At 51.4% G+C, this 25,689-nt stretch overlaps 1 protein-coding gene across 3 annotated transcripts in view; it reads right to left on the reverse strand.

The window, feature by feature from the left end:
- Nucleotides 1–418: 418 nt before the first annotated feature.
- Ece1 (endothelin converting enzyme 1) overlaps nucleotides 419–25,689 on the reverse strand; it is a 107,234-nt gene continuing 81,963 nt past the window's right edge. For all 3 annotated transcript variants that reach the window (XM_021160195.3, XM_021160196.2, XM_021160194.3), the window contains 11 exons: nucleotides 22,399–22,541; nucleotides 21,194–21,308; nucleotides 18,954–19,064; nucleotides 18,196–18,294; nucleotides 17,495–17,572; nucleotides 15,085–15,188; nucleotides 9,842–9,952; nucleotides 9,219–9,286; nucleotides 8,052–8,242; nucleotides 4,365–4,460; nucleotides 419–2,899 (listed from right to left, as the gene is read on the reverse strand). In XM_021160195.3, the coding sequence (XP_021015854.1) occupies nucleotides 2,723–2,899; nucleotides 4,365–4,460; nucleotides 8,052–8,242; nucleotides 9,219–9,286; nucleotides 9,842–9,952; nucleotides 15,085–15,188; nucleotides 17,495–17,572; nucleotides 18,196–18,294; nucleotides 18,954–19,064; nucleotides 21,194–21,308; nucleotides 22,399–22,541 (1,293 nt within the window). In that variant the 3' untranslated portion in view covers nucleotides 419–2,722. The remainder of the gene's footprint in view (nucleotides 2,900–4,364; nucleotides 4,461–8,051; nucleotides 8,243–9,218; nucleotides 9,287–9,841; nucleotides 9,953–15,084; nucleotides 15,189–17,494; nucleotides 17,573–18,195; nucleotides 18,295–18,953; nucleotides 19,065–21,193; nucleotides 21,309–22,398; nucleotides 22,542–25,689) is intronic.

Here is a 25,689-nt window from a genome sequence, read left to right on the forward strand (position 1 = left end):
TTGGTTTTGTTTTTGGAAACTCTTCAAAACTCCCAACTCGAATCAAACATCTGGGACTGGAAAGACCTTTGCTCTAAGACAATGGAAACCTGATTTTCTCAGTGTGTGTGTGTGTGTGTGTGTGTGTGTGTGTGTGTGTGTGCGTGAGCGCACGCATGTGCATATGTGAGGGTGCATGTGTGCTCGTGGGTATTTGCATGTGTGTGCGTGGGGGGAGGAGGGCACAGTTCTCACCAGCAAGGAGTACTTACAAAGCACCTCCTGGAAGGAATGGCTGGGGGTGGGGGGTGGCACAGGCAGCAATAACCTGTTACTCATCAGGGGCTTAGACTTCTCAAAGAACAGGTAGCTTTGTGCTGTCCAGGGTCCCTCCCACGATCCAGGACACACATCCTCCAAGGACAGACACACAGACACACTTGGTATAAGTACTTTATTTTAATTATAATAGTGCCACACCCAAACTACAGTAGCACAAAACACAATAATACAAAAAAATAAAGAGTCCCCCAGCTCCAAACCCCATGTCCTTGTGCCTGCAGGGAAACTCCGGGCTTGAGAGAAGGGGTCTTTCTGAGGGCAGGTGCCCTTCCCACTACTGCCCTTCTCAAATCTCTGGAGGGGAGGGGGTTGGGATGCTGCTTTTGTGCCCATCCATCCCTAACCAGTCTGGGTCTTCCTGCCTTGGTTCCCTGCACACCCTGAGCAATGTCCATATGGCTGAACCCAGTTCAGAACCCCGCTTCTAGATACCAGTATCCAGGACTGCCACTCTATGGAGAGGCAAGGCGATGGGATAGAAAGGGCAGATGATCCAGACCCAGAAGGCCCCCTTTGTGTGGCAGGGCACGGCCCCAGCACCTTCCTGCTTCCTTATGTTCCCTTCTCCGCCCCCCCACCCCCCCAAGAGCCGAGACCTCGACTGTGTTTACAGGGAGCAAGAACCTTGCCAGGCACCTGCTTGTAGTTCCTGTCCTAGCAAGTGGGGCCGAGACCATATTGTCTCTGCGTCTTGGTCAAGGAGGACTCCGGCTTCCAGGTGTGTGTGTGTGTGTGTGTGTGTGTGTGTGAGCGCACGCCGTGCTGTGTGGTGTGAGAGCATGGCCTGCCAGGGGCTGTAATGGCCACTACTAGCCTTCTCGCACACATATCACAAGAGCTTGCTCCCTGCCGGAGTCATGAGAACTGCGGTGAGCGCCACCTAGTGGGAGTCCACATATCTATTACATGATGCTGTGGGTGGATGACGTTCCGCCATTCCCTGGAGCCCAATGGGGCTGGGAACGGTCCAGTCTTGGCCTGCTCTGGCTACAGCATCCACCTCCAAAAAAACAGAGAGGGGGAGGGGGGAGGCGAATCCCTCTATCTACAAGGACTGAATTGATTCAATGCCACGGGTGGCTGAAAGCCTGAGAGGTCAGCAGCTCCCGACACTGGCCATCTATCTGGAATGGCTGTCCTGTAGGCAGGTTGGGGCGGTACCCTGGGGCTTCTGGAAATGGGGCTATGGTGTAGGCTTCTAGTCAGGACACTTGGGGGCTCCACTGGGAAAGCAAGCCAAATGCTGCCTCTTAGTGGGGCTCAGGGTCTGCAGCCTGGGGTAAGGCACTAGAGAAGGGGGTCCCAGGAGCCAGGCCAGGGCAACTACGGGCTACAGAGCTTGGAGGGAGAACGGGGCTGGGTTGTTTTTTTTTTTTTCCCTTTCCCTCGGCACAGAGGGTCAGTGAAGCTGACCACTTCAGGATGTCAGAATTGCTACAGAGAGGCAACGGGTCCCAAGGCCAGAAGAGGTGGAACCGAAAAAAAAAAAAAAAGACATCTTTGGACAACAGGGTGCATCTGATGGGGTGTGGGTTCTCAGCTCCAACGGGCTCCTATGTTCTAGTCTAGAGTGTTGGGGTGCCACATTGTATGGAGGCCATTACTCTGCCTTTGTGCTGCCACAACTATCAACTTGGGTATCAGCCCATCCTTGTTGGGGTTCCCATGGTTGGACTCCAGAGACAGGACAGGTAAGCTGAGAAGGTCACGCCCATAAACCAGGCCGGCCCTTCAGCTGGTCACCCCCTCTGCCTGAGCCCCTACATCTCTTGATTGCACGGGTGACTGTAGAAGTAATTTCACCAGCAATGGGCTAAAGTAGTGCTCGCTCAAACTGGCGGCCTTCTCAGCAGCCTGAGGTCCCCTGGGGGTAAGTTAGTGGGGTTTCCTTTGTCCACAGGTTGTTTAGAAAAAAAGAGAACATAATAAATATACTAATCTTTTCTTTTCTTTTTTAAAAAAAGTGTTTAAAATGCATTTTCCCTGAAGATTTCCAGTGTATTCCATAATGCTTAAAAAATAGTCTCCCCAAAAATATATCTTTAAAGCATTTGACACAGTGGTATTGTGGTGTATCTGGCATTGGATGTGGGCAGGGGGCCATGTCCCATTGCCATTGTCAGTGTGAGGCCCAGGGCTGGCAAGCCACCAGCTTGACACACCCAAAGGCCCGCCTAGCATCACGCACCGGTGTCCAGGATGCCGGAGCTTCACAGGGGGTCAAATCTTGGCTTCGAGTGGTGAGGCTCCATCCATCTTAGGCTTAGGATGGCTGCATACTCTCCAGGGTGGGGAAGGGGCCCTAGGCCGAGGGACTGGGAGGAGGGTGGCAGCATGGCTCCGCTGGGAGCCGACTGCAGCTCCTTCCCTTTTTCTGTCTGTGCTCTTTGCGCTTCAGCCCTTACCAGACTTCGCACTTGTGATGAGGGTTCATGGGAGAGCCAGGTGGGCAGCGAAAGTGTTCTGAGAACTCCTTGGAGTTGGAGAGCGAGCCGATGACCCGGAAGCGAGAGGGGCTGTGCGGATCGGTGATGAGGCCTTCGTGGGAGCTCTCAGGTGTGCGGACAGAGCACCAGACCTGGGGGTGGCGGGTGGGGTGGTAATGAAGGGAAGCTGGGGTCACTGTGGGGGCTGAAGCTGCTGCACTGGCCTCCTTACGACAGTAGCAGAATGAGCCTGCCATCCCAGTGAGCCAGGAGTGGGTGACATAAGGAGGCCAGAGGGCAGATACGCCTACAGGTGGCACCCTCTCTGGCAGGGGTTTCTGCCCTTTGCCCCTCCAGCCAGAGCAAAGGCTCTGACCCTCCTGCACCTGGCTCATTAGTCTGCCACACGTTACTCAGACACCTTGGAGGATTTGATCCAGAACTCTCCTTTGCTGGGAAGGACACCCTGCTTAACTGCCTGATAATTCCAGGCACCAACAGAAGGCTCGTGGCTGGGGGCACACTCAAGGACAACCAAGTTTCAGAAACTTCTAGAACCAGGCATGATGGCACAAGCCTTTAATCCCAGCACCAGGGAGGCAGAACGCAGACAGATCTCTGTGAATTTTAAAGCTAGCCTAGGCTACATAGTGAGACTTTGTCTCAAGGTGGGGGCAGGGGGGAGACAAATTTCTAGAATCCTAAACCTAGCAGGGATCTTGGATCACCTTGCTGTCTAATCTACAGGACCCCTTTTGTTTTTGAGACAGCTTCTTATGTAGCCCAGGCTGGCCCCGAATTTTCTATGTAGCTTGACCTTCTGAACCTCTTGCCTCTCTATCCCGAGTGCTGAGATTCTAGCCGAGTGCTGCCATGCCCTTCATGGCTAAGCAGTGTTGGGATGAAACTCGAGTCACCTTGCAGTAGGCACCCAGCCGGGCTACATCTGCCCCACCATGGTATCTCCATCCGTTTTCTTTTCTTTTTAGATCTTTGGTTTTATTTTTACGTGCATGAGTGTTTTGCCAGTGCTGCACATGTGTGCAGCGTCCTTGGAGGCCAGGAAAGTGTGTCTGGCCTCCCGGAAACCAGAGTTATGGATGGTTGTGAGCCACTATTGGGGTGCTGGGAACCAAACCAGGTCCTCTGTAAGTGCGGCAGTGCAGTAACCACTGAGCTATCTCTCTCCAGCGTCCTTCATTTCGAGTTTAGTCCTTCCTCCCTTCCTTGCATCTCACCTCAGTATAGGGCAGTAGTTCTCACCCTTCCTAATGATGAGACCCTGAACACCTCATGGTGTGGTGACCCCCCCCACCATAAAATCGTTTTCACTGCTACTTCATAACTCTAACTTCGCTACTGTTATGAATCCTAATGTAAGTAACTGTGTTTCCTGATGGCCTTGGGTGAACCCTGTGAAAGGGTCACTTGACCCTCCCCCACACCACAAGCTGTGACCCACAGGTTGGGAACCACTAATAGAGAGATGGGATGTCCCAGAGTCAGTCTGATGACTTAGGAAGGTGCCACGTGAGAGGAACGTGCCTCTGGTTCTGAAGTTCTTGTACCCCCCCATGATGGGCCACACCGGCCTTTTTCCCCCCGTGGTGAGCTCACCTGTGCAAATCCCAGGAAGAAGAGCTGGTCGCTGGTGAGACCCAGGGTGGGCAGCGTCTGCTCAGCTCCGTTCTTCTTTACCCAGTTCTGGTACGCCTGCGAGGAGAGAACACCAGAGTTTAGACACTGGTGAGGGCGGCCACTATGGAGGAGGTACAGGGGAAGAGGTGGGTGCCTGGGAGTTTTCCTTCTGTGTCCCCATTCAGAAGGGGATGAATTCAACCCTATGGCCTAAAACACACACTCAACCATGACAGCTGTCAAATGTATGCTTTCTGCTCCAGCCTCTTTCCAGATGTGTTTATCTTAATGGTCCCAGCCAGATACCCAAGATGCATTTCACTCAAACTCCACAGGGCACAAATGGAATGACAGCTCTCAGCTCTGCCCATTCTCACCTACACACATACACACACACACACACACTTAGAGCTTCCCTATCATAGTCAACAGTCCTCTCCTTCTCCCCGCAGCTGCTTGAGCCCGAAGGCTAGATAGAACTCTTCAGTCTTTGATTCCTTCAATCAAACCAAACCTCCCAGATCCGACCACGTCACCCTGCCCAGGTACCTCTTGTCTGGACAACCCCGAACCGCTGTCTGACTGGCTACCCTGACTCAAGTCGATTCTTTCCCAAGTGGAGGCCTCAGTGAGCCTTCCCAGGTAGTTGTGCCTGACTTCCTTGAGAGCTGGGACAGGAAACCTTCCACAGCTTTGTGGGCGGGGTCCCGGCTGTACCCACTCAGCCGCTCATAGTTTAAACTGGAACCACAGATAACACAGGAATGACGGGCGTGGCCTTGTTCCTTGGAACCATGGAAACAGTGGCTCGCAGGCTGCGGCCACAGCTCCTCCACACCCCCAACTCCCCGCCACCCACCTTCTAAAAATAATTATCAAAATTTCTTTTAGATGTATTTACTTTTATGTGTCTGAGCGTTTTGCCTGCATGCATGGGGTTGTGAGCCATCCCATGGGTGCAGGGAACCAAACCAGGACCCCTGGAAGAGCAGCCGTTGCCCTTAACAGCTGAGCCATCTCTCCAGCCTGTTGTCCTCGATAAGAACCCTGTCTTCATGGCAGAACTGAAGCTCCCTGCCTCAGCTGCGGGAGTTCGCATAGCTCTCATCCGGGCTACTCGCCAGCTCAGCACCCTCATTCGACTCTGCCCCCGACTTCTTCCTGTCCCTGAATGTACCAGGCTGGGGTCCACCTCATGGCTTCTGCACTCACTTTTCTTTGTACTAAGACGATGCCCCCAGCTTTTCTGTCTCTTTTTATAATTCAGGCACGTCCAACCTGCAGCCTGTGGTGTTAATGATGCAGTGATGCAGTCCCTGACACACAACCATAAGCTCACTTAACACAGGAGGCTGTGTGTGTGTGTGTGTGTGTGTTTGACAAGGTCTCACTCAGCTAGCCCAGGCTGTCCTTGGTCTTGCTCACCATCATCAGGTCTGGTTTTTACAGAGTACTGGGGATCAAACCCCAGACTTCATGCATGCCAGACAAGGGCTCTGCCAGCAGGGTTTCACCCGCAACCAGATTGTTTTGTTTTTGTTTTTAAAGATTTACTTATTATGTATGCAATGTTCTGCCTGCATGTACACCTGCTCACCAGAAGAGGGCACCAGACCTCATTACAGATGGCTGTGAGCCACAAGATGGTTGCTGAGAATTGAACTCAGGACCTTTGGAAAAACAGCCAATGCTCTTAACTTCTGAGCCATCTCTCCAGCCCCAGATTGTCTTTGAAACTTAATTGTGCAGGGTTTTTTGTTTGTTTGTTTGTTGTGTTTTTTTTTTTTTTTTTACATTTCATGTGCATTGGTATTTTGCCTGCATGCCTGTCTGTCTGAGGGTGTCAGAGCCTCTGGAAATGGAGCTGTGAGCTGCCATGTGGGTGCTGGGAATTGAACCTGGGTCCTCTGGAAGATCAGCCAGTGCTTTTAACCGCTGAGTTAAAAGGAACCTCTGGCCCCCCAACTGTGCAGTTCTCAAGCATGATGTTTGTTGGCAATAACATCATGTTGTAATGTCAATAACATCGTGTTGTAATGTCAAAAGATCTCAGAGATCCCTGGTAGGCCATAATTCAAATGTTGTTCCTTCCAGAAGGCCAGGCTTGGGTCCTTAATCCATTGCTGGCCCCATTAGTGCCTTTCACACAATCAATAGCAGACAGGCTCTCCCTTCTGTCACCAGGCTTTTCTTGCTTGACCTCGGCCTCCGTGTATGTTACAGGCTTTGTGAGAGCAGCTCCCACCTGCCAGCTTCACTCTTGGGCCTCAGACACAGCACAGGTGGGCAGAAGGCTCTCAATATATACCTGCTGACGGACAGAGGCTAGGCCAGCTTTGATACACTTCTGAACTCAGTTCCCGTATCTGCAAAATGGAGATGAGATGCCAGCACCAATTCTTGAGCAATGCTGGCGACCTGGAGTCTGCTCACAGCACGGCCCAGTAAACATTGCTTTTCTGCGTGTCTATTCTTATAGTCACGGCTAGGAAGATCCTCTGTACTGCCCTCTGCTAGATCTACACCTTTTCCCAGTCTGTTTTCTCTTCTACCTAACTTAACTGACATCTCAAGAGTGCCTCTCTGGGTCACCTGTGGGTCCAAGTCACCTGGTTTCACCTTCCCAATGGCCTACCAGTCAGGTGTTAACAGTTTTCAGTCACACAACTCAGGTGAATCATGCCAGTCCCAGGACTCGAACCCAGAACCCTATCAATGCCCCTGCTGTGATCTACATGTGCAGTGTCCTCCACTGGTTCATGTTTGAACACTTGGCTGCCAGATGGTGCTGCTCTCTGGAAAGGTCGTGAAATCTTTAGGAGGTGGTGTCTCACTGGAGGAAGTGGGTCACTGGGGGCGGGCCTCCAGGCTTACAGCCCAACCTACTTCCTGTTTGTTTTCTTTTTTTTTTTTTTGGTTTTTCGAGACAGGGTTTCTCTGTATAGCCCTGGCTGTCCTGGAACTCACTTTGTAGACCAGGCTGGCCTCGAACTCAGAAATCCGCCTGCCTCTGCCTCCCGAGTGCTGGGATTAAAGGCGTGCGCCACCACGCCCGGCTCCTGTTTGTTTTCTAAGTCCTGTCTGCAGAGGGGATGTGACCAGTCAGCTCCCCCCCCCTGCTGCCATGCCTCCCCCCCCCCAAAAAAAAAACCAGACTATATCCCCCTCTGCAAACCAGAACTCAAGTATTTTCTCACAATGAAAAAAGTGGCCGCCGGGCGTGGTGGCGCACGCCTTTAATCCCAGCACTCGGGAGGCAGAGGCAGGCAGATCTCCGAGTTCAAGGCCAGCCTGGTCTACAGAGTGAGTTCCAGGACAGCTAGGACTACACAGAGAAACCCTGTCTTCAAAAACCAAAAAAAAAGAAAAAAAAAAAAAAAAGAAAGAAAAAAGTGGTCAATACAGGCCCCCTCCCACCCAGGCCCCCACTTCTGGAAGGAATGGCCAGGCTGTGCAGCAGGCCCGATCCTTCCCCCGTGTCTTATGAAGACAGGTTTCCAGCAGGAAGCCTTCTGTGGGCTGAGCTCCTACTATTTTCTCAGTCGGCACTCAGCCACTCCACCCAGCAAAGCCCAGGGGCGTGGAGCTTCTGTCCCCATCCTCTCTGCCGACGAGACACTTGAACAGACTCAGACCCAGGACAGTGCCCATGAGGAGCGGACGTACCCGGTAGGCCGCCTTGAGTCCCCCGTTGTCGGCAATGTTCTCCCCGAGGGTGTGTCGACCGTTCACGGGCTCCCCGTTCACGCTGTAGTTGCTGTATTGCTGCACCATGCACTCCGTCTGCTGCTTGAACGCCTCCACGGACGAGTTCTTCCACCAGGGTCGAAGGTTCCCATCCTTGTCGTACTCCCGACCTGTGGATGATGGAGGAGAGTGGTCACTCAAGGGACCCACTGATGCTCCTCCTCTGGGGTATGTGGATGGGAGTGACTCATGGTAAATTCAAGGGCACAGAGGACCAGGGTTGGCCTTTTTAAAAGAGATTTATTTATTTTATGTACATGAGTACACTATAGCTGTCTTCAAACACGACAGAAGAGCACATTGGATCTCATTACAGATGGTTGTGAGCCACCATGTGGTTGCTGGGATTTGAACTCAGGACCTCTGGAAGCTCTTAACTGCTGAACCATCTCTCCAGCCCCAGGCTGGCTTTTAATACTGGCCCCTGACCCCAAGGAATAGATCTCCAGCCAGGGCTGCCAATGCCAGGACCACAGGTAGGACCCAGCCTTTTCTTCTGGGCTATGGGATCCCCCAGGCAGGAGGCAATGTGTGGGATTCTGGTCGTTAGCTAATGATGAGGCCTGACTGCCATTTCTCTGACCAGAGAAGTTTCTAGAATGGTAGAGAACTGTATACTCCCTGCCGAATACTACTGCCAACCTCTAAGCAAGAGTGCTCTCCATGCTCAGGGGCTTCGGAGTAACCCCTGACCTTTTCACTGATACATGGAATCCTCACATTCGTGGTATAGATAAGAAAAGAGGGGCTGGTGAGATGGCTCAGTGGGTAAGAGCACTGCTCTTCCGAAGGTCCAGAGTTCAAATCCCAGCAACCACATGGTGGCTCACAACCATCCGTAACAAGATCTGGCGCCCTCTTCTGGAGTGTCTGAAGACAGCTACAGTGTACTTACATATAATAAAATAAATAAATCTTTAAAAAAAAAAAAGAGAAGCGTGAACATGTGAGGAGAGCGGCTGAAGCTCATTCCACCAAGCTCTGAACACTAATCGCTCTGTCTGACTCTCCTTGGAAGTGAAGGGAGGGTGGGCTGGAAGCAGGCCAGTTCTGTCTGAATGGGGGGCCCCCCCAAGCAACCTGTACCTTGATCATCGAAAGCATGAGTCAGCTCGTGGCCCACAACGACACCAATGCCACCGAAGTTCAAGGCGCTGGAGAAGGAACGTACAAGTGAGGGTGAAGCCAGCTACAGGACCCAAGACATAGCAGCGACCTGCAAGGGCTTCTGGGAATATAGTCCTTGGAGATAGCTGGAGGCTGGGCAGAGTTAGCCACACTCCACTATGTCCTCTGGGGGCCAGGCATGTGTCTATGTCACTCAAGAGAGTTGGGTCTTAATACTCATGAACGGACAGAGGGTGGGGCCACGCCAGCCTCTGCCGAAGTGTCACACGGTATATATCCAGCCTGGGATTCAAATCCGGGGCCATGGCTTCCAAAGCCTGTCTTCAGGGGACACAGGCAGAATGTCTGCTCTCCAGCTCCCGGGGACCCTGACTCTGTGACATGCTCCTCCCACACCCTCTCTGCAGAGCTAAGAGCGGTCAGGAGGGGAGGACTGGGGCCACAAAAGCTGCTTCCCAACTCCAGGCCCTCTAGGTCTGGGCACCAATGGCTCAAGGAGACCGGCCGGTTAAACAGTCAGTTATGGGCTCTGGGCCAGACTGGATTGGGGGTTGCTGAGGCTGGGCTAAGACATAACCTACTTGGGTGAAGAACGGGTATAAAACGGTGCCTGCAGTATTCCAGCTGGAAACACAATCTCGTTCTTGGTGGGCGAGTAGTAAGCGTTCACCATGGGCGGCGTCATACTCCACCTGCAAGCCACAAGCACACGTGAGATCTCGGGCCAACCTGCTGGAAGGGGAGGGGGCGTGGCTTAGAGACCGTGGCTTAGAGAATCTGGGCGTGGTGCACTTTGAGAGGCAGGGGCAGGTGGATCTCTGTGAGTTTGAGACCCACCCAGTCTACAGAGCCAGTTCCAGGACAGCCAGAGCTTCATCATAGAGACAATCTGTCTCAAACAAACAAATGTGGCTTTTGGGAGTTGAGGGCTGTGGGCCAGAGTGGAAGAGTGTTTGTCTAAGATGTACAAAGCCCTGGATTCAATTCCCAACACTGTGTAAAACAGATGGCAGTGCACGCTGTCATGCAGGCAAGAGGAAGCAAAGGGCCAAGAGGTCAAGGTCATCGCCATCCCATCCTTACGTCTCACATCTGAGTGCCAGGCTCAAGATGCTTTTAGCAGCAGCTCTCAAATGCCGACCAAGGCTGCCCTCAAAGGTGCTCCTCCAAAAACCAGGGCCCACAGAAGCTGCCTGAAATGCTATCACTGAAGATGTGGAGGCAGAGCCAGGAGGTGGTGGCGCACGCCTTTAATCCAGGCCCTTGGCAGGCAGAGGCAGGTGGCTCTCTGAGTTCAAAGCCAGCCTGGTCTACAGAGCGTGTTCTAGGACATCCAGGGCTACACAGAGAAACCTTGTCTTGAAAAACGAAACCAAAGATGTGGAGACAGGAGGATCAGGAGTTCAAAGTCCTCCTCAGCTGTGTAATGAGTTCAAGGCCAACGTGGGTGACGTGAACTTGTGTTTCAAACCCTCCACCCCCAGAAAAAAACACCACCATCACCACCAACCACCAACAACAAAAAAACCCAAAACAGGCAGGGGGCAGGTGACGGGGGAGCTGGATCAGAGATTTGGAGCTTGCTAGCTAGACTAGTGACTCTGGGTTCAGGAAGGAGACCCTGCCTCAGCAGAATGGAAGCTAACGGAGGAAGATGCTTCCATCTCCCCCTGTAAGCCCCACACATACAAATAAGCACACATGTGCAAACAAACAGACAAAGCCAGAAAACCCCTAGGAACCACCCTCAAACCCAGACCGAAAGCCACACTCACTCTCTGAACGTCCCTGAGAGGCCCTCTAAGCCCAGCCCCCATAGCACAAGGCTCTTGCTCTGCGTCACCCAGTGGGCCTCGCCCACGAAGCGCATCAGGGTTCTTATCCCGCTTCCTTTGCAGAGTGGCTGACAAACCACAGGCATGTGCACGCTGATACTGAACATTTTCTTGCGGGTGGGTGGGGTGAGTTCACAATCTCTGGGAAAACAACTGATGTCATCTGTTACCCATGACAAGAATGTAAGGTTTCAAAATAATCTTGGGGTGGGCTGAGATGGCTCAGTGACTAAGAGCACTGGCTGCCCTTCCAGAGGACCTGGGTTCAGGTCTCAGCTGCCATAGGGCAGCTTACAATGGCCCATAAATCCAGTCCCAGGGGAATCTGATGCCCTCTTCTGGTCACCAGAGGAACTGCATGCATGTGGTAGACATATATACATAAAATAAATGCATACATAAAATAGATAAAAATCTTTTTCTTTCTTTCGTTCTTCCCCCAGCCCCCTGAAAAAGAGTTTATCTCTGTTGCCCTAGGTCTTGGAAGTCCCTCTATAGATCAGGCTGGCCTGGTAGCTCAAAGATTTGCCTACCTCTGCCTCCTGAGTGCTGGGATTAAAGGCATAAGCCACAACCACCCAGCTAATTTTTTTATTATTATTATAAAAGGGATAGTAATATGTACAAGTATTAGAATATGCACAACTATTAAAGTCTTCCTCTTTCCTGCTCGGCATGGTGGAGCAGACTTTTAATTCCTGCACTTGGGAGGCCGAGGTGGGCAGATGTCTGTGAGTTTGAAGCCAGTCTGGTCTACATAATGAGTTCCAAGAGAGCCAAGGCTAGGTAGAGAGACCCTGTCCCAAAAATCCAAAAGAAAAACCACGATCAACAAAAACCTTCCCACTTCCTAACTGGCTGTCTGTGTGAGGCTGGCTTTTCTATATATACTCTTTTTTTTTTTTTTTTTTTTTTATATGCAAGTACACTGTAGCTGTCTTCAGACACTCCAGAAGAGGGCGCCAGATCTCTTTACGGATGGTTGTGAGCCACCATGTGGTTGCTGGAATTTGACCTCTGGACCTTTGGAAGAGCAGTCGGGTGCTCTTACCCACTGAGCCATCTCACCAGCCCTCTATATATACTCTTACGCAGACTGTTACAGTGGATGACATAGAGGCAGACATGAGAACCCAGCTGCCTGCTAAACCAGAAATAAAGAAAGCTGAGGAGACTGGGGCAGAGCACAGTCGTAGAGAAAGGCTGATTCCACCCCCAGAGCCGGTCCTGAAAACAGTAAACCAATACCTCTGTTTTTATCAATACCTCTGTTTTTTTTTTTAAAGATTTATTTATTTATTATATGTAAGTACACTGTAGCTGTCTTCAGACACTCCAGAAGAGGGAGTCAGATCTCGTTACGGATGGTTGTGAACCACCATGTGGTTGCTGGGATTTGAACTCCGGACCTTCGGAAGAGCAGTCGGGTGCTCTTGCCCACTGAGCCATCTCACCAGCCCAATACCTCTGTTTTTATCATCCACTCAATTATCTACCTACCGAGAAAAGATTCGTACTCTGGGAGCTAGAGAGATGGCTCAGCAGTTAAGAGCACTTTTTTGTTTGTTTTCTTTTCTTTCTTGTTTTTTGTACATTTTTGGTTTGTTTGTTTTTCCAAAACTTTGGAACTCACTCTGAAGACCAGGCTGACCTCAACTCCGATCTGCCTGCCTCTGCCTCCCGAGTGCTGGGATTAGAGGCGTGCGCCACCATTGCTGACTGCACTTGTTGCTCTGGCAGAGGACCTGGGTTTGGTTCTCATCATCATATGGCAGTTCACAACTATCTGTGTCTCAAGTTCCAGAGCATCTGACCCCTTTTCTGACCTCTGTGGGCACCAGGCATGCACACGGTACACAAACAGAAAAGCAGGCAAAATACTCATCTATGTCATTAAAAACATTGTAAAGGTTGCCAGGTAACTGTGGGGCAGAGCCTAGAAGAAATGCCGAGACGAGGAGCCACACACCAAGAGAGGCAGCCAGACCAAGAGGGACCCAGGAGAAGATCGGATGAGACAAATCAGTGACAGAATCCAGTAACTGCTGAATGTTACAAGAACTCCAGAGGCTGAGGCAGGAGGATAATGAGGTCAGGAGGAAGAGGAAAAGGAAGAAGAGAAGGAGGAGGAAGAAAAAAAAGGAAGAGGAACTGATAATGCCAGCTAGCCCTAGAGTGAAGCTGATTCTCGTGGGAAACAAAGCCAAAAGCAGGAAATATAAATTAATCTAAATAGACAGCTAAGAATTGTACGTTATTTCAAGTCAGCTAAGCCTATCTGTAAAACATTCGCTTATATAAAGTCAATCAATCCATCAATCAACCAATCAATCTTTGGGCTGGAGAGATGGCTCAGCGGGTAAGAGCACTGACTGCTCTTCCGCAGGTCCTGAGTTCAAATCCCAGCAACCACATGGTGGCTCACAACCACCCACAGAGTGAGCAGACGTGTCATAAATTCAATTCCCAACAACCACATGAAGGCTCACAACCATCTGTACAGCTACAGTGTACTCACATACAAATAAATAAATACATACATAAGTACATAAATCTTTTTTAAAAATTCAGATGAATTGGCAGCCCTGCCTGTGCCCATCTGAAGTCCATCTTTTGCTTAGAGGAAACAGGTGTCTGAACCTCCTGTCCACAAGAGGGCGCCAGAGGCAAAGGGGAGTTGTCATCACCTAGGTTACAAATTCTGCAAACGATGTTTTGGAGTCAGAAAGTTAATCTGAGAGACACTGAGCTGGGGGGGGGGGTCTGACTTTTCTGAAGAGATGTTGTTTGTTTGTTTGTTTGTTTGTTTTGTGCTGTTTTTGTTTTGCGACCAGGGCACGGAACCCAGGGCTTCATTCGCACCAGGCAAGTTCTCTACGCATGAGTATTATATACATGCTTAGCTAGAGTCTGTCTGTCTGTCCTATCTATCTATCTATCTTTGTTTGTGTGCGGTGCATGCTTGAGTGTTATTTATTTGTGAGTGTGGCATATGCATATGTGTGCACACGTGTGTGCAGAGGCCAGAGGTCATTGTTGAGTGTCTTCCTCTCTTGCTGTCCATCTCAATTTCTTGAGGCAAGATCTCTCATGGTACCTGGAGCTTGCCAGCTTGGCTAGGCCGGCAGGTGGGACAAGCCCTGGGATCTTGTCTCCTTTGCCTGCACCGACGTGACAGATCACAGTGCCTCCATACTTCTATAGCAAGCACTTTTTTTCTTACTAAATAAAATACTAACACACCCAACGCTGTGTGCAGCGGCATGTGCTCACTGTGAGGCACTGGAGACGCTGAGGCAGGAGGACCAGTGGAGCTCAGGAGTTCAAGGCAATACTGGACAACATGCTAAAACCCCATCCTCAAAGACAGTGGAAGATGGACACTGAGTCTCACTCCGGGTTATTCTGATTTAAGAGGCTCTGGGGTTTGTTTGCACGGTTGGGGATCAAGGCTAGATATTTGCAGGTGAAAGGCAACTGGGCCACACCCCGGCACCTAGGTAGTGTCTCTGAAAAAGGCCCTCGGGTGCTCCTGCTGTGGTACAGCGTGGTTCAGCAGTTACTGGGGCCCAGACAGAACCTTCTTCAAACCCCTATGGAAAAGCCACCACTTTTGTTCATGGGGAATTGAGGACCACATGGGGGCCCTGCCCAATGATCCAAGACCATGTTTTTTCTTTCCCACGGGCAAGAAGGAGAAGCAAGCTCTGACGGCTGCTGAATCAGCAATGCTGCATGAGACAGGAAGCCGGCTCTGTTCGGCTCCGGGGTGCTGACCACTCTGCTAGCAGGCCAGGTGAGGGCTGATGCTGACCCACCCACCCCCAGCCAGGAACCTTGCTGGCCCGAGAATACCTCCATCCCTCAGAGGGTGCTTAGAACAACCAGCTCTGGCTCACAAAGGCAAGCAATGAAGCCAAGTGCCCCCCCCCCCTCAGGTCACCCTGGGTCTCCGGGTGTGCAAGGAGCCCACACCTTGGGGAACTCACTGATCTCTGTTGGGAGCTTTTCTGAGCTGGTCAGCTGTGACCCTCCACGAGAAGTTGAAAAAGCGCATGGCGTTCTCAAAGTAGAGATCAGGAACTGCCGTGTACTGAGGAAATAAAGCAGAGTCTCCTGTAAGAGAACGGTTAGGCCGGGCGTGGTGGCGCACGCCTTTAATCCCAGCACTCTCGAGGCAGAGGCAGGCGGATTTCTGAGTTCGAGGCCAGCCTGGTCTACAGAGTGAGTTCCAGGACAGCCAGGGCTACACAGAGAAACCCTGTCTTGAAAAAAACCAGAGAATGGTTAGGCTGGTGTGAGAACTCAGGCCCCACAAGGCCAGAGAGTGGAATGGAGAGCTCAGGTTCTCCCTTTGCCTTTTTTTTTTTTTTTTTTTTTTTGATTTTTCGAGACAGGGTTTTCTCTGTGTAGTCCTGGCTGTCCTGGAACTCACTGCCTCCCAAGTGCTGGAATTAAAGGCATGCGCCACCACTGTCCTGGCTTGACTCTCCCATTCAAAGAGACCCTAGAACTGTTACCCAAGAGTGCCTGAGAGGGTCACGATGCTATGTGCCACCCTAACATAATATCACTTGGGACTTCAGCAAGACGATGTCCAGTGCTGACAGACATATTCTATGCCTGTCCTAGCTAATATGGTCAGTTTTTAAAAAGATTTATTTTATGTTGAGTACACTATGGCTCTCTTTAGACACACCAGAAGAGGGCATCAGATCCCGTTACAGATGGTTGTGAGCCACCATGTGGTTGCTGGGAACTGAACTCAGGACCTTTGGAAGAGCAGTCAGTGCTCTTAACTGCTGCGCCATCTCTCCAGCTCTCCAGCCAATATGGTAAACACTACTTGAAGCACTTTCAACGTGTTTATGTGGCTTTTTAAATTTAATGTCAGCCGGGCAGTGGTGGCGCACGCCTTTAATCCCGGCACTTGGGAGGCAGAGGCAGGTGGATTTCTGAGTTCGAGGCCAGCCTGGTCTACAGAGTGAGTTCCAGGACAGCCACGGCTACAGAGAAACCCTGTCTCAAAAAACAAAAACAAAAACAAAAAAATTTGATGTCATTGGGCTGGCGGGTACAGCTCAGCTGGAAGAAGGCTTGCCTAGTATGAACAAAGGTTCAGTCCCCAGCACTAAGCACGGTGGTGCATGCCTGCGATCTGAGCACTTGGGAGGTACCAGCAGGAAGATGAGAAGTTCAAGGTCAACCTTGGCTAGAGAGTCAAAGCTAGCCTGGACTACAGAAGACCCTGTTCCCGAGCCAGCAATAAAATAAAGATTAACTTAATTAAATAGCTTCCTGTGGGCCTGGAGCTGGACTCTATCTCAGAAGTGTTGGGGTATGCAGCCTCGTACACCCTGCAACACCCAGCTCCACCCTCAGACACCCTTCAACACCCAGCCTGGCTTCTTTGTCCCTTGCTCAGATGCGTTTCTGGCAGTCACTCAAGGTAGCTGATTTGCTGACAGTTCCAAGCGGCAGGGGCTCCTGCAATTCCCCCCTGGATGCCTGGGAAGAATGCTTCTTCTTTCCCATTAGCATTTCAAGGTCAAGGCCAAAGGTCCAGGCATTGGTGTGTGGGGTGGGGGCCTGGGGGGTGCAGGAGGATGTCTGGGAGCAGCAGGTGAGGGGTCACTTTGCTCACTCAGGCTTCAGGGTCACTAATTCTCCCTGTGCCTTTGAAGATCGACTTTCTTCATTTCTTCAAAGTAGTAATTAAAAAAAAATGTATGTGTACACGCGTGCACATGCAAGTGTGCTACTGTACACTTGTGTGTGACAGGGGTGGCCACAGAAGCCAGGAGGAGTCATACCTACTGGAGCCCGAGTTGCAGGACAGGAACTGCCCAGTGCAGGTGCTGAAAACCCAACTCTGGTTCTCTGTAAGAGCAGTCCGCGCTCTGGACCACCGAGCCAGATCTCCAGTACCTCCCTTAATCTTTGGATCTGTCTGTCTGTCTGTCTGTCTGAGATAGGGTCTACCTTATAGTCCAGGCTGACTGTGAACTTGCCAAGTAGCCAGAGCTGGCCTCAAACCCTGTTCCTCCCGCCCCAGCTTTTGGAGTGCTAGGATCAGAGATGCACATTGCCTTGTCTGGTTACTCCCCCCCTGTCCTTTTTTCTGTCCCATGGTGTTGGGGCCCCTCCCTGGAGCTGGCCATTCCTAGTGAGGCACAGAGCTTATGTTCCAGTAATAACCACCGAACAATGGGTGATGGTGGCTCTGGGGAGACAGGGGCTCCCACTGACCCAGGAACACAAAGGAACAGGGGAAACCTTCCCCATGCCCATATCCCAAAACCCCACCCCCTATCACGTTGGTACAGGCTGAGAGCCACCACCCTGGCCCTTCCTCACATGGGCATCAGGGAGTCTGAGGGGCATGTGGAAGCCACTTACGTCATTGAAGACTTTGTCCAGCTCCTTGGGGTCCATGATGAAGTTGGGGTAGCCTATCATGTTATAGATAGCATCCGCCTAGACAGGAGGGATTGGAGTCAGTCAGTATCAACTGATGCTGGCCAAGCCTACCCCAGCTCTGCCCCAGCTCTGTGGAGTCCAGCTCAGGGTCCGGGCCAAGGAGAGCCAGGGCTAGCCTCCTGCATCCTTAAGGATTCTGCATCTTTTTCCTGGAAGGAGTCTGGTAAATTCTGATGAAATGTCATTTCCTGTAGGCGAGCATCATGGTTTGGATTTTATGCACTGACACTGAGTTCTGAGCAGAACAGTGCTGAGAGGGGACTGGGTCACACAGCCTTCCTTGGTCCTCATGAATGACAGCCACAGTTGCAGGAATGAGTGAGGATGGGGGTTACTTACCACAGGAGCCGGCTCTAATGAAAGGGTTGGTCTAGGCTAGCCCCTTCTGGGGTGTGCATGTCCCTCGCCCTTCCCCCCACCCCTTTCTGCTATGAGATGTCTCCTGACACCATGGCACTGGAGGCTTCAGGATGCCTTGGGTCCCACCAGAGTCACAGGGCCCAATGGCACCCACACACGTGCTCACCGTCAGAGGCCCTCCCACCCACTTTCCTCCTGCAGACACAGCTTTGAATCTAGACTGGCAGCCTAGGGCCTTGTGAACTGCCAGGTAGCCTTACCTTCTCCTTGGCTGATCTCCGAGTCTCTTCATCCATCCATTTCAGAGTGCTCAGACTCTCCTCAAACGCCTTCTTAATCTCCATGATGATCTCGCTGGCCTGAGGGACGGATGCCACACCAGTAAGGGCTGGGCTCTGGCATCACCAGGAGCCCTGTGCCTAAGGACACTGCCGGTCGGTGCTGGGTCAGGAGGACTCATGTTTCCTACTACCCGTCCCCTCCTTACAGAATCCTCCCATTAACAGGACTGGGGTCAAGATGAGGCAGACTTTCAGGAAGTTGTCAAAGTCTCTGTTGCAGGACTTTCCAGAGCCTCTAACATGGACTGCGATTCCTTCTGAGAAGGCTAGAATCCATAGCCTTCCCCAGACGGACCGGAGCAAAGAAATCATTTTAAATGGAATGAGTTTGAAATCTAGGAAATCTGTTGTGGAAGGACAGTTTCTAAAAGGTTGTGATCACTCTGGAGATGAACAGCAGCAGCTCTGGAAGGTAACTTATGTCATGGCCTGACCTGGAGGTCAGAGCCACGTTGGAGACGCTAGAGAAGAGGGCAGAGGCACCTCAGAGCAGCGGGGGTGATGTGCTGAAGGCGGAGAGCCCTTGACTCTGGCTGGAATCTGTGTTAACTGCAGACTGACATTAGCATTATTAGTGACCACAGCTGGGGCTGGGGCTCAGTTGGTGGGGTGGTTGCCTAGGATGTGTGGGGCCCTGGGTTTGGTCACCAGCACCCCTAATCATGGGAGGCACGTACTATGTTCTTACTGTCCTCTGCAAAGGTTGCTTTCACAAACATGGGTCCCAGGGCAAAGCCCAGATTGTTTTCCGTGTCACTCACACAAAACTTCCAGCGGGGAATACAGGTCTGCAAAACATAGACACGGCTGTCAGTGGGGCACACACAGGATTGTACATGGGCCGAGCCCTCCTTCTCCCCACTTTCCCTCCAGGAACCGTGACACGCCAGGGGCCTGTGCTTTCTCCTGGCGCTTCAGAGATACGTTTTCTGACCCAGAGGAGGCTACTTTAGGCACTGAACAGAGAAGGCTCAGGGCTAGGAATACAGCTCAGTGACAGAGTGCTTGCCTGGCATGCAGGAAGCTGTAGATTCTGTCACCAGTACTGAAGGGAAAATAAGATAGGCATGGTGGCCTTGAGTTGGTGACCTGAGGTCTGCGGCTAACCTGGGCTACAGAGTAAGATTCCCCCCTTTCTCTTTTGGGACCTGGGGATGTAGCTCAGTTACAGAGTGTGGGATGCAAGGGGCCCTGGGTTCATGTCCCAGCTTCACATAATGCTAGGTGTGGGGCTGGGTATGGTGGCACAGGCCATTAATCCCAGCACTCGGGGGACAGAGGCAGCTAGATCTCTGTGTGTTCCAGGTCAGCATGGTCCATATAGTGTGTTCCAGGCTAATTAGAGCTACAGAGTAAGACCCTGCCTTACGCACAGACAGACACACAGACACATACACAACTGAGCAAGGTGGTGCATACTTGTAATCCCAGAACCGAAGAAGTAGAGGCAGAAGGACCAGGGTCACCCTTTTCAGATACATTGTAAGTTCAAGCCTTGCCTAGGCTACTTGAGATCCTATCTCAAACACACACACACACACACACACCACCCCTAAAAACAAAACCAAGATAAATTTCCCTCCAGGGTCTTGGAGCAAGTGAGGGCAGGTAAGGTAAGGTGGTTGGAGTGGGAAGTCAGTCACTCCCCAGCCTCCTAGCATAGCCCCACCTCCTCCTGCCTCCCAGAGGATGCAGGGAACTTCTACTTGAACAGTACGGAACCTTCCCAGGGGGCCAGAACCCCCACCCTGCTGCAACCTCCTGGAGAGACCACAGCTCCAGGACAGCAGAAGTCTTCTTTCTTCTCATGAGGCCTCACGTCCACAGGATGCCTGACCAGCATACACTACAGACAAGGTGGTGGCTGTGGCAGAGATCTGGCTGAAGCCCTGGGACGCCTCACTCCCACTCGCCCCTGCATGGCAGCCCTGGTGGACAGTGTGACCACACACAGGCACCCAACTCTACATAAACAACTGCTGCTTAGGGGGTCCTCTTCACCCTGAAGAGCTGGCAGTAACAGCCTCTCACACTCCAGAAAGCCTAATCCATATCAGCCCCAGACCGATCACAGTGCAAATCCCAGGCAGATGGGTAATCAAAATGTGGAGTACCCTACAGCAACATGTAGATAATAAAAACAACAAGGTCTTCCTCCTCCTCTTCTTGTTTTTTTTTTTTTTTTTTTTGAGACAGGGTTTCACCATGTAGCATTGGCTATCCTGGAACTCTCTCTGTAGACCAGGCTGGCCATAAACTTACTGTCTCTGCCTCCTGAGTGCTGGGATTAAAGGCGTGTACCATCACTATGCCACCAAAATACAGGGTTTTCATATGTGATGCATCAGTTGACACAGCAAGGAACAAGAGGCCAGCCTGGGGTACATGAGACCCTGTCTCAAGAAAAGAGGGCAGGGGAGACAGTTCAGTGGGTAAAAGGGCTTGTTGCACAAGTCTGACGACCTGAGTTCAATTCTTAGAATCCTCGATAGGAGAACTGACCCCGAAAGTTGTCCTCTGACCTTCACACACACACACACACACACACACACACACACACACACACACACAGAGTAAATCAAGAGAAAAGCGATGGCCCCCATCTGAGGATCACATGTCACACAAGGGAAGCAGCCATCGATAGAGCGAAGGGTCTATAAGCCACCTTTGCTCCCAATCCGTTTCGTTGCTAAGATACCTCTTTGCTCTTTGGCTCCGTGTGCTTACTTCCTGCTCACCTCCTGCTGGCTCATGTCCCCTCCTGGGCCCCCACAGATAGCAGCTCCCCACCCCCCCACCCATGTTCCCCCCCCACACAATGTCTCTCTTCAATCTCCTCCCTTAGGAGACCCACAGCCACTGCTGCACCGGAACCACGGTCTCCCTCATCCCTGGCCCATCACGGTAGCACACTCACCTTCTTCGTCCCATACATAACCTCCATGAACTTCTCGTCGGCGTCCTGAAAGCGCTGGTCCAGGAAAGAGCTTGTTTTGCGTACCAGGTTCCACATCATGTAGTTGTTGAGCAGACTGTGGTGACAGGACCAGGGAGAGTTCAGAGATGCCTGGGTAGCGTTCAAACTCCATTTCTGCCCCGGGCCTTCCTCTAGCCTGCCCATACAACTGCTTACTGATCTCTAAGCACAGGGAACATAAGCTCTTGAGGGTCAAGCCCAGCTCTTCCACCACAGAAAACCTTTGGTATTTAATGCAATTGCTTGTATGCCGTTGGTACTCAATAAATGTCATTGCTTGGTGACTCCATCCCAGCTAGACTCAAGGTTCCATGATTGGCAGCTCCATCTGCCCCATCCCCAGGGTACAGGAAACCTACCTGTGCCTCTGCTGTGCTTGCAGGCCTCACCTTTGACTATTTAATCTAACCACTTGCCCAGGACAAGGTAAACAAACACATGTATACACACGCGATGGAATACTACTAAGCCAGGAAAAACGTCTGCAGCATTGGGATCTTGTGAGGGAAGATGACAGAGGCCATGGGTAAAACATCTACTCTTGTTCACAGGGGGATGCCATAGATCAGGAAACCGCTTATGTATACGTATAAGCACAAATACACACAACCTAGGAACTCCTTTTTAAAAAAGGATTTATTAAGTGCTCTATCTGCAGATACACCTACATGCCACAAGAGGGCACCAGATTCCATTACAGATGGCTGTGAGCTACCACGTGGTTGCTGGGAATTGAACTCAGGACCTCTGGAAGACTGGCCAGTGCTCTTAACCACTGAGCCATCTCTCCAGCTCCTAGGAGCTCCTTTTTTTCCTTACACCGTCCAACACTTTCACCTTTAAAATTTAAAAAGTGTCCCCGAGTGTTAACTGAAACCGGTACCCAGTATTTACTGGGTCTCAGGACTGGCCAGGACTTCCTTTTCGTAACTCTTCTACCTCTCGCAGCCTCACCATATGGTGGGAGAGGGACCCAGGGGAAGGATGACAGGAGGAGCTGGGATTCGAACCTGTAGTCAGATCCAGGAGCCTCCCACAGAAGCCCACCCAGGACTCTTTTTCTGAGACTGTCACTTTTCCCCACCTGGCCTGAGGAAGCCATCCCAGACCACCTTGTTCCCTCAGCACCTGTGTGTCGCCGTTACCATTTGTCGGTGTTGTTGATGAGGGTGGAGACTTGTCTCAAGTATTCCTTGTCGTAGACCACGATTGGCTCAGACTCATTGATCTCCACTGGGTAAAAGATGGTGTTCAAAAAGGGTAGCCAGTTGATGGCGGGTGCCAAGGTCTGCAAGGGAAGAGGGTAGTGTGAGGGTAGCCAGGGCACTTCTACCTCAGCCCATGTCTCCGGCCATTCCTCAGAAGGCTTTGTGGCTTTCTGACTAACGCCAGGTATTAATGATGTTGTCCTGCCAGAGTACAAGGCAGAGAGAGCCAGGGCCGGCTGGCCAGAGTGTCTGTCTGTAGCAGTTTAAGGAGCCAGTGACAAGACCAAAGGGTAGGTGACCCAAGTTTGGTTCCTAGCACCCACGTCAGGAAGCCCACAACCACCCGTAGCTCCAGTTCCAGGAGATCCAACACCTTCTTCTGGTCTCTGTGTGCATCTGCACAGCCATGTACATAGCCTGAAACACACACACCACTAAAAACTTAAAAAAGAGACCTCATTTCAAAGCTGGTGCAGCAGAAGCCAGCGGCACTCGGGAGGCAGAGGCAGGGGGATTTCTGTGAGTCTGAGGCCAGCCTGGTCTACATAGCAAGATCCAGGCCAGCCAGAGCTACACAGTGAGAGCCTGTCTCAAAATAAGTAAATAATAAAAACTGGGGATAATTGTGCCCTTTCTTTGGGCAGGACCATTTGGAATTATATGCATGAATCTTTTCCAATGCACGTGCCACACCCATGGGCTTGATGGCTACCACTGAAACTTGTAATTTCCTTGTAGTCCTACTTTAAAAAAAATAGCAAGAACCTCATTTGAAGCGCTGGGAATAGTGGCACGTATCGCCACATCCGCTGTCCCCATTACAAAACTTACATTTAAGGTTGTCAGCTTGGTACAGGAGCCATCACCTGCTGAACTAGCTCTGGACCATCATATGAATTTTTTTTCCCCGACAAAGTACCGCTATGTAGACCAGGTTGGCCTTGAACTTGAAGTGATCCCCCTGCTTCTGTGTCCTCCTAGTGGGGCTCACCTTAAGCATGAGTCCAGCTGTGTGGCTTTAGACTCTCACTGTTTTGTGTGGCCACCCCTCCCCCTTCCAGCCTCAGTTTCTCAGCATTTTACCAGGCTGAAAAATTCTACTCCCTATTTCCCAAGTCCCCAGGGGTAGAAACCACACCCACTCTGTCTTCTACCGCTCTCTACTGCCCGAAGAACTTCAGATAACTGAACATAAAGAGTTTCGGTTCTTGTAAATTTTTTTTCCCCTGATGCTTGGGATTGAACTTGGGGCTTTTAGACTCAAAGCCCTTTCACTGAGCTTCTGTCCCCACCTCCCAGCTCCCAAGGCTTGCCCTTTTGTAACTGGCCGACTTCACTTAGCACAGTGTCCCCGAGCAGGGTTGCACAACGTTGGAATGGTCAGTCCAGCCCCGTGTCACCTACGTGCCCTGTTATTTTTAGAATGCTGCTTTTCAGAACTCTAGGTCTTTCAGGGCGACGGAGACTGTTTCAGCATCATAGGCCCCTGACTCTTAGCCACTGCGCCATCAATAGCAGCCATTCCGATGGCTGTTCAAGTTCCGTCTCGAGTGGCCCTGGGCTCTGAGGAATGTCAGATTCTGCTCTCATTTCCCTTGAAGAAGCAGAAAATGTCAAGTAGATAAAGAAAGTGAGGGACACCTGAGCTGTAAAAGCCCTTCCTGTGGAAAGTCAGGTGACATTATGACGTCCCCCTGTCAAATCAGAGCACAGCAGCACACAGCTTGTCCCTACGACCCTTTGCATAACAGGTAACTCTATACCTGAGGAATGGTGATTTTCCCAAGGGCATGTGTCGGCTGGAGCCTGTGCAGGTCTACAAAGTGGGTTCAGTCACCTCCGGGTTTATTTTCTTGTAAGCGGTGTTAGGGATTGAACTTGGCTCCCACATGCTAAGCATGTGGGCTACACCCCTAGCACCCTGCTGCTGGGTGTCAAAGAGCATCTCCGCTACTGCAGGAGAGAGCAGATTAAAGTTCCCAGCCAGTTCTCAGCAAGGGGCTGATTTGAGCCATTGACATCGATGCTGAGTCTTCCCACCAAAGCTGACTGTAACTGGGCTGGAAAGGAAAACAGCACAGTGGGCAGCCGGCCGGTGTGCCACAACACATCCCTGCTGCCAGGGAGCAAGAGATGTGAGCCAGAAATGAGCAGACTTGACGGTGGTCTCCAGCAGGAATCAGTTCGTGGATTTAGAGCCACTTCACAGACTTTCTCTAACGTGGAGGAAAGAAAAGTCCCACCTCCCAGAGCTGCCTGCTTTGCCCTCTGGAAATGGCCTGCCCTGTACCCAGCCCCCTGGCTTGCCCTCCCTGCCCCGCTTCTGGCAGATCCTCTGCCTCCGGGTGACTACAAGTTGAGAGATACACTCATGAGATCTTAACGGCTCAGTCATCAGAGCCACCTGATGGCAGGATCCTCTCGCTGGCCAAGACCTGGGGAAAACGGATACCTTTACAAATGTCACTGCTCACATAATTTGTGAGAGCCACGTGTCTCTGGAACCCTCTGACAGAAATGTCAATGGTGAAAATCGCTATGGTCTCTGCACAACCTGGTCCTATAGGGTGAGCAGATGTCACCCCTGGAAGTGCCCCGGCTCTGAGGTGAGGAGCCGTGGGTGAACACTAGGGTTTTTTAAATTTCCAGCCTCAATTGCTTCAGTGATTCCTAGCTTAACATGTTTCCATAGCGATGGCTGTTTTAGTCAACTGGGCCACTCTGCCGTGACTCAGTCCCCCTGAGGACACTCAGAAATTCTATTTTCCACACTTGAAGCCAAGGAGCCCTGCTGAGTACCAACCAACTCAAAGAGGCTTGGGAAGCCCTGGCGCTGGGGAGACAGAGACAGGAAGATCATGAGGTTTCAGGCCTGTCTGTGCTGTGTAAGACCCTGTCTCAAAATGACCATGGCTGAGGGGGTCATATACACGTCCATCTTATTCATGGCGTGAGCTCAGGCAGTGCCTGAGCCCAAGCCCAGGCTAGCCCTGGTAGGCTGCTCCTCTAAAGGACCCCTCCCACCCGAGCACCGCAGAGCAGTGAGTATGCAGAACCATTTGCCTTTCTTCTCCCTTATTCTGTGGAAGAATCACTCAAAAGTTCGGGGGAGAGGAGGAAGGTGTCTCTGGTGACCACTGGGTGACGTGTTCAAGGGCTACTGTGTCCTATACCACTCTGGGCATCAATTTGAACATCAGGCTACTGCAGGGCCACCATGGTAAGACC

The sequence above is a fragment of the Mus caroli genome, unplaced genomic scaffold, assembly GCF_978045245.1.
Source record: "Mus caroli unplaced genomic scaffold, Mus_caroli_1 scaffold_6, whole genome shotgun sequence".
Taxonomy (NCBI): Eukaryota; Metazoa; Chordata; class Mammalia; order Rodentia; family Muridae; genus Mus; species Mus caroli.